This window comes from Neopsephotus bourkii, unplaced genomic scaffold (assembly GCF_033783945.1).
Source record: "Neopsephotus bourkii isolate Nb327-2 ecotype Australia unplaced genomic scaffold, CSIRO-AGI_Nbou_v1 NB_359, whole genome shotgun sequence".
Lineage (NCBI taxonomy): Eukaryota > Metazoa > Chordata > Aves > Psittaciformes > Psittacidae > Neopsephotus > Neopsephotus bourkii.
The window spans coordinates 46,239-62,158 of NW_026900865.1; the positions used below are offsets into that span (position 1 = coordinate 46,239).

Below are 15,920 nucleotides of genomic sequence, written 5' to 3' on the forward strand. Positions count from 1 at the left end.
AGGGCACCGATACCAACCCTAAGCTACCATAAGGACCCTGATACACACCCAGGACCTCCATAAGGACCCCAATATCAACTCGAGCCCATCACCCAGGACCTTGTTACCCACACAAGACCCTCTCCTGGGACACTGACCCTCCCTCAGCACCCCCATAAGGACCCCAATACCCACCCAGGACCACTGTAAGGACACCGATACCAACCCTAAGCTACCATAAGGACCCTGATACACACCCAGGACCTCCATAAGGACCCCAATATCAACTCAAGCGCATCACCCAGGACCTTGTTACCCATACAAGACCCTCTCCTGGGCCACTCACCCTCCCTCAGCACCCCCATAAGGACCCCAATACCAACCCAGCCCCCCCCAATTTGGTCCTCAGCAGCACCCCATCACCCCCAGCATCATGAACTCAACGCTGGAGACGCAGGCGGGCGAGGAAGCCGAGGAGCTGCCGGCCACCGAGAAGGAGCTGGCGGAGGACGCGGCCTGGAAGCGGATCCAGCAGAACACGTTCACGCGCTGGTGCAACGAGCACCTCAAGGCGGTGCAGAAGCGCGTGGGGAACCTGCAGACGGACCTGGGGGATGGGCTGCGCCTCATCGCGCTCCTCGAGGTCCTCAGCCACAAGAAGCTGGGGCGCCGCTACAATGCGCGGCCCACGTTCAGGCAGATGCAGCTCGAGAACGTGTCCGTGGCGCTCGACTTCCTCGAGAGGGAGAACATCAAACTCGTGTCCATCGGTGAGTGTGGGATGGGGAGGGAGGGGAAAGGGGGGTGATGATAGAAGGGGGGGTGTGCAGGGGTTGGGGTGATGGGTAAGGGGGAGTGAAGGGGGAGTGGGTGAGGGTGATGGGGTGGAATGAGGGGTGAGTGTGCAAGGGAAGGGGTGATTTGGGATAGTGATAAGAGGGAGTGAAGGGTGAGTGTGTGAGGGTGATGGGGTGGAATGAGGGGTGAGTGTGCAAGGGAAGGGGTGATTTGGGATAGTGGATAAGGGAGTGAAGGGTGATGCGAGGGATGGGGGAAAGGGTGAGTGTGCAAGGGAAGGGGTGATTTGGGATAGTGGATAAGAGGGAGCAAAGGGTGAGTGTGAAAGGGGAGTGGTGATAGAAGGTTAAGGGTGAGTGCTCAAAGGTTGGGGTGATGGACAAGAGTGAGTGTGCAAGGGGGGGTAATGGGGAGTGGGAATGAAGGGTGAGTGTGTGAGGGTTGGGGTGACGGATAAGAGGGAGTGAAGGGTGAGTGTGCAAGGGAAGGGGTGATTTGGGATAGTGGATAAGAGGGAGTGAAGGGTGAGTGGGTGAGGGTGATGGGGTGATAGAAGGTTAAGGGTGAGTGCTCAAAGGTTGGGGTGATGGGATAGTGGAGTAAGAGGGAGTGAAGGGTGAGTGTGTGAGGGTGATGGGGTGGAATGAGGGGTGAGTGTGCAAGGGAAGGGGTGATTTGGGATAGTGATAAGAGGGAGTGAAGGGTGAGTGCGTGAGGGTGATGGGGTGATTTGGGATAGTGGATAAGGGAGTAAAGGGTGAGTGTGAAAGGGTGATGGGGTGGAATGAGGGGTGAGTGTGCATGGGTTGGGGTGATTTGGGATAGTGGATAAGAGGGAGTGAAGGGTGAGTGTGTGAGGGTGATGGGGTGGAATGAGGGGTGAGTGTGCAAGGGAAGGGGTGATTTGGGATAGTGGATAAGGGAGTAAAGGGTGAGTGTGCGAGGGAAGAGGTGATTTGGGAGTGAAGGGATAAGGGATAAGGGAGTAAAGGTTGAGCGCTCAAAGGTTGGGGTGATGGACAAGAGTGAGTGTGCAAGGGGGGGTAATGGTGAGTGTGTGAGGGTTGGGGTGATGTGGGGGTGAGCGTGCAAGTGTAAGGGTGATGAAACAGTGGGAGTAAAGGGTGAGTGTGCAAGGCCAGGGCTGATGGACAAGTGGGAGTGATGGGTGAGTGTGTGAAGGTGATGGGGTGGAGTGTGAGGGGTTAAGTGTGCAAGGGAAGGGGTCATTGTGTAAGGGTAGAGGAGAGTGAGGTGTTGGGAGGGGAGTGAGGGGTGAGTGTGCAAGGGTTGGGAATGGAGGGTGAGTGGGGGTGAGTGTGCAAGGACACAAGTGATGGAGGGGTTAAGAGAGGGGTGAGCGTGCAAGGACACAAGTGATGGAGGGGTTAAGAGGGGGTGAGCGTGCAAGGACACAAGTGATGGAGGGGTTAAGAGGGGGTGAGCGTGCAAGGACACAAGTGATGGAGGGGTTAAGAGGGGGTGAGTGTGCAAGGACACAAGTGATGGAGGGGTTAAGAGGGGGTGAGTGTGCAAGGACACAAGTGATGGAGGGGTTAAGAGACAAACACAAAAGGGGGTGAGGTGCAAGGACACAAGTGATGGAGGGGTTCAGAGGGGGTGAGTGTGCAAGGACACAAGTGATGGAGGGGTTAAGAGGGGGTGAGGTGCAAGGACACAAGGATGGAGGGGTAAGAGGGGGTGAGTGTGCAAGGACACAAGGATGGAGGGTAAGAGGGGGTGAGGTGCAAGGACACAAGTGATGGAGGGGTTAAGAGGGTGGTGCAAGGACACAAGTGATGGAGGGGTAAGAGGGGGTGAGTGTGCAAGGACACAAGGATGGAGGGGTAGAGGGGGTGAGTGTGCAAGGACACAAGTGATGGAGGGGTTAAGAGGGGGTGAGTGTGCAAGGACACAAGTGATGGAGGGGTTAAGAGAGGGGGTGAGTGTGCAAGGACACAAGTGATGGAGGGGTTAAGAGAGGGGGTGAGTGTGCAAGGACACAAGTGATGGAGGGGTTAAGAGGGGGTGAGTGTGCAAGGACACAAGTGATGGAGGGGTTAAGAGAGGGGGTGAGTGTGCAAGGACACAAGTGATGGAGGGGTTAAGAGAGGGGGTGAGTGTGCAAGGACACAAGTGATGGAGGGGTTAAGAGAGGGGGTGAGTGTGCAAGGACACAAGTGATGGAGGGGTTAAGAGGGGGTGAGCGTGCAAGGACACAAGTGATGGAGGGGTTAAGAGGGGGTGAGCGTGCAAGGACACAAGTGATGGAGGGGTTAAGAGGGGGTGAGTGTGCAAGGACACAAGTGATGGAGGGGTTAAGAGGGGGTGAGTGTGCAAGGACACAAGTGATGGAGGGGTTAAGAGAGGGGGTGAGTGTGCAAGGACACAAGTGATGGAGGGGTTAGAGGGGGTGAGTGTGCAAGGACACAAGTGATGGAGGGGTTAAGAGGGGGTGAGTGTGCAAGGACACAAGTGATGGAGGGGTTAAGAGGGGGGTGAGTGTGCAAGGACACAAGTGATGGAGGGGTTAAGAGGGGGTGAGTGTGCAAGGACACAAGTGATGGAGGGGTTAAGAGGGGGTGAGTGTGCAAGGACACAAGTGATGGAGGGGTTAAGAGGGGGTGAGTGTGCAAGGACACAAGTGATGGAGGGGTTAAGAGAGGGGGTGAGTGTGCAAGGACACAAGTGATGGAGGGGTTAAGAGGGGGGTGAGTGTGCAAGGACACAAGTGATGGAGGGGTTAAGAGGGGGTGAGTGTGCAAGGACACAAGTGATGGAGGGGTTAAGAGGGGGTGAGTGTGCAAGGACACAAGTGATGGAGGGGTTAAGAGGGGGTGAGTGTGCAAGGACACAAGTGATGGAGGGGTTAAGAGGGGGTGAGTGTGCAAGGACACAAGTGATGGAGGGGTTAAGAGGGGGTGAGTGTGCAAGGACACAAGTGATGGAGGGGTAAAGAGGGGGTGAGTGTGCAAGGACACAAGTGATGGAGGGGTTAAGAGAGGGGTGAGTGTAAGGACACAAGTGATGGAGGGGTTCAGAGGGGGTGAGTGTGCAAGGACACAAGTGATGGAGGGGTTAAGGGGGGTGAGCGTGCAAGGACACAAGTGATGGAGGGGTTCAGAGGGGGTGAGTGTGCAAGGACACAAGTGATGGAGGGGTTAAGAGGGGGTGAGTGTGCAAGGACACAAGTGATGGAGGGGTTAAGAGGGGGTGAGTGTGCAAGGACACAAGTGATGGAGGGGGTGAGTGTGCAAGGACACAAGTGATGGAGGGGTTCAGAGGGGGTGAGCGTGCAAAGGTGAGGGGTTGGGGGTGCAGTGAGTGTGCAAGGGCAGGGGTGATGCTGCGTGTGCAAGAGCCACGAGCAAGCACAACGGGAGCCGGGGGGTGAGCGTGCAAAAGGGGGGCCCGTGCTGGTGAGCTCCCCCCTTGCACACTCCCCCCCCCCCCGTGCCCAGATGTTGGGGGGGGAGGGGGGGGGCGCGCATCTGCAGCGGGTTCGTGCCCGGAACGCGATCGCGGAGGGGGAGGGGCGGAGGGGGAGGGGCCGGCACATGGGGTCCGCGCGCAGGGCTGGAGGAGGGGGGGAGGGGCGGAATGCCTGGGGTTCCCCTCCCCCACCCTCTGTTCACCCCCCCCTCCCCCCCAATGCCTCAGTTTCCCCATACAGGGACCCCCCCCCAAGGGGTCCCCAAGGTGCCCCCCCCTTGTGTGGGGACCCCCGAGTCTATGGGAGGTCATGGGACCCCCATAGTGCTATGGGGGGGAACACTAAGGTGCTGGGAGGGTTGTCCAAGGGGCCCCCACGGTGCTCTGATGGTGATCCCCATGGTGCTGGGGGGTCCCCCAAGCTGTTGTGATGGTGATTTGTGGGGACCCCCCCCCTAGCATTGTCCGGTGGGATTTTGGGGGTCTGGGTGCTGTGGGGTGCTCTGTGTGTGTGGAGGTATTGGGGTGTCCCCCTCTTTGTATTGGGGTGGCAGGGACCCCTTCCCATGTTGTAGGGGTGTCCCCAAGGTGGCAGGGACCCCTATACTTGCCTTGGGGGTTTTGGGGTGTCCGCAGCCTGATTCGAGGGTGACAGGGACCTCTTCCCATGTTCTGGGGTGCCCCAGGGTGTTGGGACCCCATATTCTTATCCCAGGGTTTTGGGATGGCCCCGTCATGGTTTTGGGGTGTCACAGGGACCCCTCATCCTTGTCCCATGGTATTGGGGTATCCTCATAGTGTCAGATCCCCTGTCCCATGGGTTTGGGGTGTCCCAAAGGGTTCAGGGTCCCTTTCCCCAGCGATTTGGGCTGTTCCCATAGTTTTGGGGTGTCCCCATGGTGGCAGGTGCCTTCCCCGTGGTTTCGAGTGCCCCAATGCTGATGATGGGGTGTCAGGTCCCTACCCTTTGCTTTTGGGGTGTCCCCATGCTGGCAATGGTCCATCAGCCCCTATGGTTTTCGGGGTGCCCCCATGGTGTCAGCTCCCTGCCCCATGGACTCAGGGTATCCCCATGCTTTTGGGGTTCCCTCGCCGCAATGGGGTGACGGTACCCCCCTGCCCTGGTGTTTTGGGGTGTCCCCATGGTGGCAGGTACCTTCCCCATGGTTTCAAGTGCCCCAATGCTGATGATGGGGTGTCAGGTCCCTACCCTTTGCTTTTGGGGTGTCCCCATGCTGGCAATGGTCCGTCAGCCCCTATGGTTTTCGGGGTGTCCCCTTGGTGTCAGCTCCCTGCCCCATGGACTCAGGGTATCCCCATGCTTTTGGGGTGCCCCCGCCGCAATGGGGTGACGGTACCCCCCTGCCCCGGTGTTTTGGGGTGTCCCCATGGTGGCAGGTGCCTTCCCCATGGTTTCGAGTACCCCAATGCTGATGATGGGGTGTCAAGTCCCTACCTTTTGCTTTTGGGGTGTCCCCATGCTGGCAATGGTCCATCAGCCCCTATGGTTTTTGGGGTGCCCCCTTGGTGTCAGCTCCCTGCCCCATGGACTCAGGGTATCCCCATGCTTTTGGGGTTCCCCTGCCGCAATGGGGTGACGATACCCCCCTACCCCGGTGTTTCGGGGTGTCCCCATGGTGGCAATGGTCCATCAGCCCCTATGGTTTTCGGGGTGCCCCCATGGTGTCAGCTCCCTGCCCCATGGACTCAGGGTATCCCCATGCTTTTGGGGTGCCCCTATGCTCCGGGGTGCCCCCATCGCAATGGGGTGACGATACCCCCCTACCCCAGTGTTTTGGGGTGTCCCCATGGTGGCAGGTGCCTTCCCCATGGTTTCAAGTGCCCCAATGCTGATGATGGGGTGTCAGGTCCCTACCCTTTGCTTTTGGGGTGTCCCCATGCTGGCAATGGTCCGTCAGCCCCTATGGTTTTCGGGGTGTCCCCTTGGTGTCAGCTCCCTGCCCCATGGACTCAGGGTATCCCCATGCTTTTGGGGTGCCCCCGCCGCAATGGGGTGACGGTACCCCCCTGCCCCGGTGTTTTGGGGTGTCCCCATGGTGGCAGGTGCCTTCCCCATGGTTTCGAGTACCCCAATGCTGATGATGGGATGTCAAGTCCCTACCTTTTGCTTTGGGGGTGTCCCCATGCTGGCAATGGTCCATCAGCCCCTATGGTTTTCGGGGTGCCGCCATGGTGTCTGCTCCCTGCCCCATGGACTCAGGGTATCCCCATGCTTTTGGGGTTCCCCCGCCGCAATGGGGTGACGGTACCCCCCTGCCCCGGTGTTTTGGGGTGTCCCCATGGTGGCAGGTGCCTTCCCCATGGTTTCGAGTACCCCAATGCTGATGATGGGGTGTCAAGTCCCTACCCTTTGCTTTGGGGGTGTCCCCATGCTGGCAATGGTCCATCAGCCCCTATGGTTTTCGGGGTGCCCCCATGGTGTCAGCTCCCTGCCCCATGGACTCAGGGTATCCCCATGCTTTTGGGGTGCCCCTATGCTCCCGGGTGCCCCCATCACAATGGGGTGACGATACCCCCCTACCCCAGTGTTTTGGGGTGTCCCCATGGTGGCAGGTGCCTTCCCCATGGTTTCGAGTGCCCCAATGCTGATGATGGGGTGTCAAGTCCCTACCCTTTGCTTTGGGGGTGTCCCCATGCTGGCAATGGTCCATCAGCCCCTATGGTTTTCGGGGTGCCCCCATGGTATCAGCTCCCTGCCCCATGGACTCAGGATATCCCCATGCTTTTGGGGTTCCCCTGCCGCAATGGGGTGACGGTACCCCCCTACCCCGGTGTTTTGGGGTGTCCCCATGCTGGCAATGGTCCATCAGCCCCTATGGTTTTTGGGGTGCCCCCATGGTGTCAGCTCCCTGCCCCATGGACTCAGGGTATCCCTATGCTTTTGGGGTGCCCCTATGCTCCGGGGCGCCCCCATCGCAATGGGGTGACGATACCCCCCTGTCCCAGTGTTTTGGGGTGTCCCCATGATGTGGAGCACCCCAATGCTGGCTATGGGGGTGTCCGGTCGGTGATGTCCCCCATTGCCCCCCCCTTGTTCTGCAGACAGCAAAGCGATCGTGGACGGGAACCTGAAGCTGATCCTGGGGCTGGTGTGGACCCTGATCCTGCACTACTCCATCTCCATGCCCATGTGGGAGGATGAGGAGGAGGAGGAGGCGCGGCGGCAGACCCCAAAGCAGCGCCTGCTGGGCTGGATCCAGCACAAGGTCCCCCAGTTGCCCATCACCAACTTCCACCGGGACTGGCAGGACGGGAAGGCACTGGGAGCACTGGTGGATAACTGCGCACCGGGTGAGTGGGAATGGGGGGGGGTACTGGGGATAGATGGGTCTGAGGTGGGGGTCTTTAAAGGGTGGCAGAGGGGGCTTAGAAGGGTCTTGGGGTGGGTTGAGGGGTGATGGGGGGTTTGGGGGTGTCTTAGATGCGTCTTGGGGTGTATCGGGGGGTTAGATGCGTCTTGGGGGGTCTGATTGGGGGCAGATGGGTCTGGGGGTGTGTAAAGGGGTCTTGGGCACCTTAAGAGGACACTGGGGGTCCCTGTGGTGCTGATCCCATCCCATTTTGACAGGGCTGTGTCCGGACTGGGAGAGCTGGGACCCGAACCAGCCGGTGCAGAACGCGCGCGAGGCCATGCAGCAGGCGGATGATTGGCTCGGGGTGCCCCAGGTGCGGGGGGTACTGGGGGTACTGGGAGTACTGGTGTCCCTATGGCATGGGGCAGGGGGTGCTGGGGAGTGCTGTCATCGGGAATTGGGGGTGTCCCCAGTCATTGGGGTTCCATGGGGGGGATGTATGGGCATGGAGGGTCCCTGTGGGTGCCCCATGGCACAAACCACCCCTGCGTGGGTGCTGTTGGGTGTCCCCATAGGGGGACAGCTCTGATGGGTGCTGCTGGGTGAGCTCTGATGGGTGCTGTTGGGTGCCCCCATAGGGGGACAGCTCTGATGGGTGCTGTTGGGTGTCCCCATAGGGGGACAGCTCTGATGGGTGCTGTTGGGTGCCCCCATAGGGGGACAGCTCTGATGGGTGCTGTTGGGTGCCCCCATAGGGGGACAGCTCTGATGGGTGCTGCTGGGCATCCCCATAGGGGGACAGCTCTGATGGGTGCTGTTGGGTGCCCCCATAGGGGGACAGCTCTGATGGGTGCTGCTGGGCATCCCCATAGGGGGACAGCTCTGATGGGTGCTGCTGGGTGCCCCCATAGGGGGACAGCTCTGATGGGTGCTGCTGGGTGCCCCCATAGGGGGACAGCTCTGATGGGTGCTGCTGGGTGCCCCCATAGGGGGACAGCTCTGATGGGTGCTGTTGGGTGCCCCCATAGGGGGACAGCTCTGATGGGTGCTGTTGGGTGCCCCCATAGGGGGACAGCTCTGATGGGTGCTGTTGGGTGCCCCCATAGGGGGACAGCTCTGATGGGTGCTGTTGGGTGCCCCCATAGGGGGACAGCTCTGATGGGTGCTGTTGGGTGCCCCCATAGGGGGACAGCTCTGATGGGTGCTGTTGGGTGCCCCCATAGGGGGACAGCTCTGATGGGTGCTGTTGGGTGCCCCCATAGGGGGACAGCTCTGATGGGTGCTGCTGGGGCCCCCATAGGGGACAGCTCTGATCCCCCAACACAGGGTGCTGTTGGGTGCCCCCATAGGGGGACAGCTCTGATGGGTGCTGCTGGGCCCCCATAGGGGGACAGCTCTGATGGGTGCTGTTGGGTGCCCCCATAGGGGGACAGCTCTGATGGGTGCTGTTGGGTGCCCCCATAGGGGGACAGCTCTGATGGGTGCTGTTGGGTGCCCCCATAGGGGGACAGCTCTGATGGGTGCTGCTGGGTGCCCCCATAGGGGGACAGCTCTGATGGGTGCTGCTGGGTGCCCCCATAGGGGGACAGCTCTGATGGGTGCTGCTGGGTGCCCCCATAGGGGGACAGCTCTGATGGGTGCTGTTGGGTGTCCCCATAGGGGGACAGCTCTGATGGGTGCTGCTGGGTGTCCCCATAGGGGGACAGCTCTGATGGGTGCTGTTGGGTGCCCCCATAGGGGGACAGCTCTGATGGGTGCTGTTGGGTGTCCCCATAGGGGGACAGCTCTGATGGGTGCTGCTGGGTGTCCCCATAGGGGGACAGCTCTGATGGGTGCTGTTGGGTGAGCTCTGATGGGTGCTGTTGGGTGCCCCCATAGGGGGACAGCTCTGATGGGTGCTGTTGGGCGTCCCCATAGGGGGACAGCTCTGATGGGTGCTGTTGGGAGCCCCCATAGGGGGACAGCTCTGATGGGTGCTGTTGGGCGCCCCCATAGGGGGACAGCTCTGATGGGTGCTGTTGGGCGCCCCCATAGGGGGACAGCTCTGATGGGTGCTGCTGGGCGCCCCCATAGGGGGACAGCTCTGATGGGTGCTGTTGGGCGCCCCCATAGGGGGACAGCTCTGATGGGTGCTGCTGGGTGCCCCCATAGGGGGACAGCTCTGATGGGTGCTGCTGGGCGCCCCCATAGGGGGACAGCTCTGATGGGTGCTGTTGGGTGCCCCCATAGGGGGACAGCTCTGATGGGTGCTGTTGGGTGCCCCCATAGGGGGACAGCTCTGATGGGTGTGTGGGCGCCCCCATAGGGGACAGCTCTGATGGGTGCTGTTGGGTGTCCCCATAGGGGGACAGCTCTGATGGGTGCTGTTGGGTGCCCCCATAGGGGGACAGCTCTGATGGGTGCTGTTGGGTGCCCCCATAGGGGGACAGCTCTGATGGGTGCTGTTGGGTGCCCCCATAGGGGGACAGCTCTGATGGGTGCTGCTGGGTGCCCCCATAGGGGGACAGCTCTGATGGGTGCTGTTGGGTGCCCGCAGGTGATCGCCCCCGAGGAGATCGTGGACCCCAACGTGGACGAGCACTCGGTCATGACCTACCTGTCCCAGTTCCCCAAGGCCAAGCTCAAACCGGGGGCACCCCTGAGGCCGCGGCAGCCCCAGCCCGCGCGCGCCCGCGCATACGGGCCCGGTATGGGAATGGGGACACTGGGGACACTGGGGACACAATGGGGGACACAAGGGAATGCAGGGGGGGACATAGAGACACTGGTGGGGCCATGAAGAGGGGCTGTGGGGTGATGGGGGGTTGGAGATGTGGGATGGGGACCCCCGAGAATAGGGACCCTTTCCTTGACACCCAAGGTGTCCCCCATGCCAGGGGCACCCCAGGGTCCCCCATGGGGCCACCCACACCCAGGGACACCCCTAAGCATCACCTGTACCCAAGGGACACCCCAGGGTCCTGTGTGCCCATTGACACCCCAGGGTCACAAAGGTGCCACCTATGCCCGGGGTCCCCCCCATCATGAGGGACACCCCAAAGTGCCGTCTATACCAAGGGGTACCCCAAGGTCCTCCAATGACACTCTTGGACCCCTTAGGATGCCACCCACGTGTGGGGACACCCCAGCATCCCCCAAAGTGCCACCCATACCCTGGGACACCCTTAGACCCTCCCAGGGACACCCCAAGGTACTCTAAGGTCCTATCTATGCCCAGGGACACCCCAAAGTGCCACCCATACCCTGGGACACCCTTAGACCCTCCCAGGGACACCCCAAGGTACTCTAAGGTCCTATCTATGCCCAGGGACACCCCAAAGTGCCATCCATACCCAGAGACCCCCCCTTTTGGTAACCAGGGTCCCCCCCCTTGCACCCCCAAGCTCCCCCATCCTGTGGCCACCCCAAGCCATTGATGCCCATGGGTGCCCTTGGTGCTGGGGTCCCCCCTGACACCCCCTTGGCCCCACAGGCATCGAGCCGCAGGGGAACGTGGTCCTGCAGCCGGCCCAGTTCACGGTGGAGACCCTGGATGCTGGGGTCGGGGAGGTCCTGGTCTATGTGGAGGACCCCGAAGGCCACACCGAGGAGGTGAGGGGTCCCCATGGGGTGCCCTGAGCACCCCCCCCCCTCTCCTCTTTTGGGGTACCCCGGTCTCATCACCCCTGTTCTGGGTTCCAGGCCAAGGTGGTGCCCAACAATGACAAGAAGAGGACGTACAGCGTCACGTATGTGCCCAAGGTGGCCGGGATGCACAAGGTGAGGGGCACCCATGGGTGCTGGGGGCATAAGGATCCAGTTAGGGTCTGTGTTGGGTATTGCACTGGTTCCTTTGGGGTCATATTAGGGTCTATTGGGGGGTCTTTGGGGGTTGCTGGGCGGGGACATTGCAATAGGGAGACCACTAGAGGGTCCCATTAGGGTCCAATGGGGGGTCTTAGGGGGTCTCTGGGTGGGGGGCATAAGGACCCTATTAGGGTTCCCCTTGGGTATTGCGCTGGGGTCCCATTAGGGTCTCTGGGTGTCCACTGGGGGCCTTGGGGGGATCCTTGGGGAGACCCTTGGGGGTCCCATTAGGGTCCATTGAGGGGTCTTTGGGGGTTGCTGGGGGGGGACATTGCAATAGGGAGACCACTAGAGGGTCCCATTAGGGTCCACTGGGGGGTCTTTGGGGGTCTCTGGGTGGGGGGCATAAGGGCCCTATTAGGGTTCCCCTTGGGTGTTGCACTGGGGTCCCATTAGGGTCTCTGGGTGTCCACTGGGGGCCTTGGGGAGGGATCCTTGGGGAGACATTGCAATAGGGGAACCTTGGGGAGACCCTTGGGGGTCCCATTAGGGTCCATTGAGGGGTCTTTGGGGATTGCTGGGGGGGGATATTGCAATAGGGAGACCTTGGGGCGACCACTAGAGGGTCCCATTAGGGTCCACTGGGGGGGTCTTAGGGGGTCTCTGGGTGGGGGGCATAAGGACCCTATTAGGGTTCCCCTTGGGTATTGCACTGGGGATTCCTCTGGGGTCCCATTAGGGTCTCTGGGTGTCCTCTGGGGGCCTTGGGGGGATCCTTGGGGAGACCCTTGGGGGTCCCATTAGGTTCCATTGAGGGGTCTTTGGGGGTTGCTGGGGGAGGACACTGCAATAGGGGGACCTTTAGGGTCCCATTAAGGTCCAGTGGAGAGCCTTTGGTGGTTTCACGGGGGGGGGTGTATTGCAATAGGGGAACCCTGAGGGGACTTTTGGGGCTCCCTGTGGGCCATATTGAAGGGTCCTGGGTGGTTTCTTGGGGGTCCATGAGGGGCCAATGCAATAGGGGTGTCCCTTGGGGTTCCCATTAGTGTCCATGAAGGTGCCTTTGGGTCAGTGCTGGTTCCCGTTGTGTCCCCCCACGGTGCCGGTGGCCCTGGTGCCATTCGAGGCCCCCCTGAGCTCCGTGCCCCCCATCCTGCAGGTGACGGTGCTGTTTGCGGGGCAGAACATCGACAGGAGCCCCTTTGGGGTCTCCGTGGCCATGGCGCTGGGCGACGCGGGCAAGGTGACGGCGCGCGGGCCCGGCCTGGAGCCCACCGGCAACGTGGCCAACAAACCCACCTACTTCGACATCTACACCGCGGGTGGGTGCTGAGCCCCTGTCCTCAGGGTGCTGTGGGGCTGGTGGCACTGAGCCCCTGTCCTCAGGGTGCTATGGGGCTGGTGGCATCGAGCCCGTGTCCTCATGGTGCTATGGGCATGGTGGGGCTGGTGGCACCGAGCCCGTGTCCTCATGGTGCTATGGGGCTGGTGGCACTGAGCCCGTGTCCTCATGGTGCTATGGGGCTGGTGGCATCGAGCCCGTGTCCTCATGGTGCTATGGGCATGGTGGGGCTGGTGGCATCGAGCTTGTGTCCTCATTGTGCTATGGGCATGGTGGGGCTGGTTGCATTGAGCTCGTGTCCTCATGGTGCTATGGGCATGGTGGCATTGAGCTTGTGTCTTCATGGTGCTATGGGCATGGTGGGGCTGGTGGCATCGAGCCCGTGTCCTCATAGTGGGGCTGGTGGCATTGAGCTTGTGTCTTCATGGTGCTATGGGCATGGTGGGGCTGGTGGCACTGAGCCCGTGTCCTCATGGTGGGGCTGGTTGCATTGAGCTCGTGCCCTCATGGTGCTATGGGCATGACGGGGCTGGTGGCATCGAGCCCATGTCCTCATGGTGCTATGGGCATGGTGGGGCCGGTGGCACCGAGCTTGTGTCCTCATGGTGCTATGGGCATGGTGGCATTGAGCTTGTGTCTTCATGGTGCTATGGGCATGGTGGGGCTGGTGGCACTGAGCCCGTGTCCTCATGGTGCTATGGGCATGGTGGGGCTGGTGGCATCGAGCCCGTGTCCTCATGGTGGGGCTGGTGGCATCGAGCCCGTGTCCTCATGGTGGGGCTGGTTGCATTGAGCTCGTGCCCTCATGGTGCTATGGGCATGGTGGGGCTGGTGGCACTGAGCCCGTGTCCTCATGGTGCTATGGGCATGGTGGGGCTGGTGGCACTGAGCTCGTGTCCTCATGGTGGGGCTGGTGGCATCAAGCCCGTGTCCTCATGGTGCTATGGGCATGGTGGGGCTGGGTGGCACCAAAGCAATGTCCTCATGGTGGTGTGGACATGGTGGTGCTGGGTGGCATCAAGCCCATGTCCTCATGGTGCTGTGGCCATGGCATGGCCTGGTGGCATTGAGCCTGTGTCCTCCTGGTGCCATGGCCATAGGATGGCTGATGGCTCTGTTTCTCACGGTGGCATGGCCATGGTGTACCCTGGTTGGACACAGCCTTGGGTGCCATGGTTTAGAGCGAGGTGTCCCTGCCCATGGCAGGGGGTTGGAACTGGATGATCTTAAGCGCCACTTGTGACCCTGTCCTTATGGTGCCGTGCCCACTGCACATCCCAGTGCCTCTGAACCCCTACTCTCCTGGTGGCACTGGTGCCATGCCGATACCTGACCCACATCCCTGTGATGCAGGCGCTGGCCCGGGGGACGTCGGGGTGGTGATCGTGGACCCCCAGGGCCGTCGGGACACGGTGGAGGTGATGCTGGAGGACAAGGGGGACAGCATCTTCCGCTGCACGTACCGGCCCGTGCTGGAGGGCACCCACACCGTCTGCGTCACCTTTGCTGGTGCCAACATCCCCAAGAGCCCCTTCAGCGTCCACGTGGCTGAAGGTGAGACCTGACCCCGGGTCCCCATGGGTGCAGGGGGTCCACAGGGTGCCCTTATGCCTTTGGGGACCCTATAGAACCTTCATGTCCGCAGAGTGCCCCTTGGTACCCATTGGGCATCCCTATAGCACCTTCATGTCCACAGAGTGCCCCTTGGTACCCATTGGGCATCCCTATAGCACCTTCATGTCCCCAGGGTGCGCCCATGGCACCCTTATGTCCTTGGGGACCTCGCAGCACCTTTATGTCCACAGAGGTACCCATTGGGCATCCCTATAGCACCTTCATGTCCCCAGGGTGCGCCCATGCCACCCTTATGTCCTTGGGGACCTCGTAGCATCTTTATGTCCACAGAGGTACCCATTGGGCATCCCTATAGCACCTTTATGTCCCCAGGGTGCGCCCATGGCACCCTTATGTCCTTGGGGACCTCGTAGCACCTTTATGTCCACAGAGTGCCCCTTGGTACCCATTGGGCATCCCTATAGCACCTTTATGTCCGCAGAGTGCCCCTTGGTACCCATTGGGCATCCCTATAGCACCTTCATGTCCCCAGGGTGCGCCCATGCCACCCTTATGTCCTTGGGGACCTCGTAGCACCTTTATGTCACAGGTCCTTGGTACCCATTGGGCATCCCTAGCACCTTTATGTCCGCAGAGTGCCCCTTGGTACCCATTGGGCATCCCTATAGCACCTTCATGTCCCCAGGGTGCGCCCATGCCACCCTTATGTCCTTGGGGACCTCGTAGCACCTTTATGTCTGCAGAGTGCCCCTTGGTACCCATTGGGCATCCCTATAGCACCTTCATGTCCCCAGGGTGCGCCCATGGCACCCTTATGTCCTTGGGGACCTCGTAGCATCTTTATGTCCACAGAGTGCCCCTTGGTACCCATTGGGCATCCCTATAGCATCTTTATGTCCCCATGGGTCTCCTGCTGCTAAAGATCCCATGGCACCTTCCTGTCCCTACAGTGTCCCTGTGGGTCTCTAAAGCCCCATAGTGTCCCCATAAAGCCACTGGAGACCCCATAGCACCCTCCTATCCCTAGGGTGTCCCCATGGGTACCTTATGCCCTAGGGTGTCCTCAGCTTGTCCTCATGGTTCCAAGGTGGCCCTGGGTGTATCTGTGGGTCCCTTATGGCCCTGGAGCCCCCAGGGGCTCCCTTTATCACCCCTCTATGCCCAGGCTGTTCCCATAGGACCTGTCTGTACACAGGGTGTCCCTACAGCATCCTTATGCCTCAGGGTGTCCCCATGGATCCCGTGTGTCCCTGGGTGGTGTGGGTGCTGAGGGTGCTGTGTCATCCCGTGTCATTCCGTGTCATCCCATGTCATTCTGTGCTATGGCATTCCATGTCATTCTATGTCATTCGGTGCCCTGTTATCCCATGTCACCCCATGGCATCGTACATCATGCTGCATCGTTTGGTGCCATGTCATTCCACATCGTCCCACATTGTTCTGTGCTATTCCATGTTGCTCCATGTCCCTCCATGCTATTCCATGTCATTCTATGTCATTCCGTGCTGCTCCATGTCGCTCCATGTCATTCCATGCTATTCCATGTCATTCCATGCTATTCCATGTCGTTCTATGCTATTCCATGTCGTTCCGTGTCATTCCTTGCTATTCCATGTCATTCTATGTCATTATGTGCTATTCCATGTCATTCCATGCTATTCCGTGTCATTCCGTGCTATTCCATGTCATTCCAT

The 15,920-nt window shown here is 60.4% G+C and overlaps 1 protein-coding gene across 2 annotated transcripts in view; it reads left to right on the forward strand.

The window, feature by feature from the left end:
- FLNC (filamin C) overlaps window positions 1-15,920 on the forward strand; it is a 62,252-nt gene that overhangs the window by 4,666 nt on the left and 41,666 nt on the right. For both annotated transcript variants that reach the window (XM_061348481.1, XM_061348482.1), the window contains exons 2-9: window positions 392-749; window positions 7,273-7,521; window positions 7,799-7,896; window positions 10,060-10,210; window positions 10,996-11,114; window positions 11,205-11,282; window positions 12,469-12,631; window positions 14,005-14,205. In XM_061348481.1, the coding sequence (XP_061204465.1) occupies window positions 413-749; window positions 7,273-7,521; window positions 7,799-7,896; window positions 10,060-10,210; window positions 10,996-11,114; window positions 11,205-11,282; window positions 12,469-12,631; window positions 14,005-14,205 (1,396 nt within the window). In that variant the 5' untranslated portion in view covers window positions 392-412. The remainder of the gene's footprint in view (window positions 1-391; window positions 750-7,272; window positions 7,522-7,798; window positions 7,897-10,059; window positions 10,211-10,995; window positions 11,115-11,204; window positions 11,283-12,468; window positions 12,632-14,004; window positions 14,206-15,920) is intronic.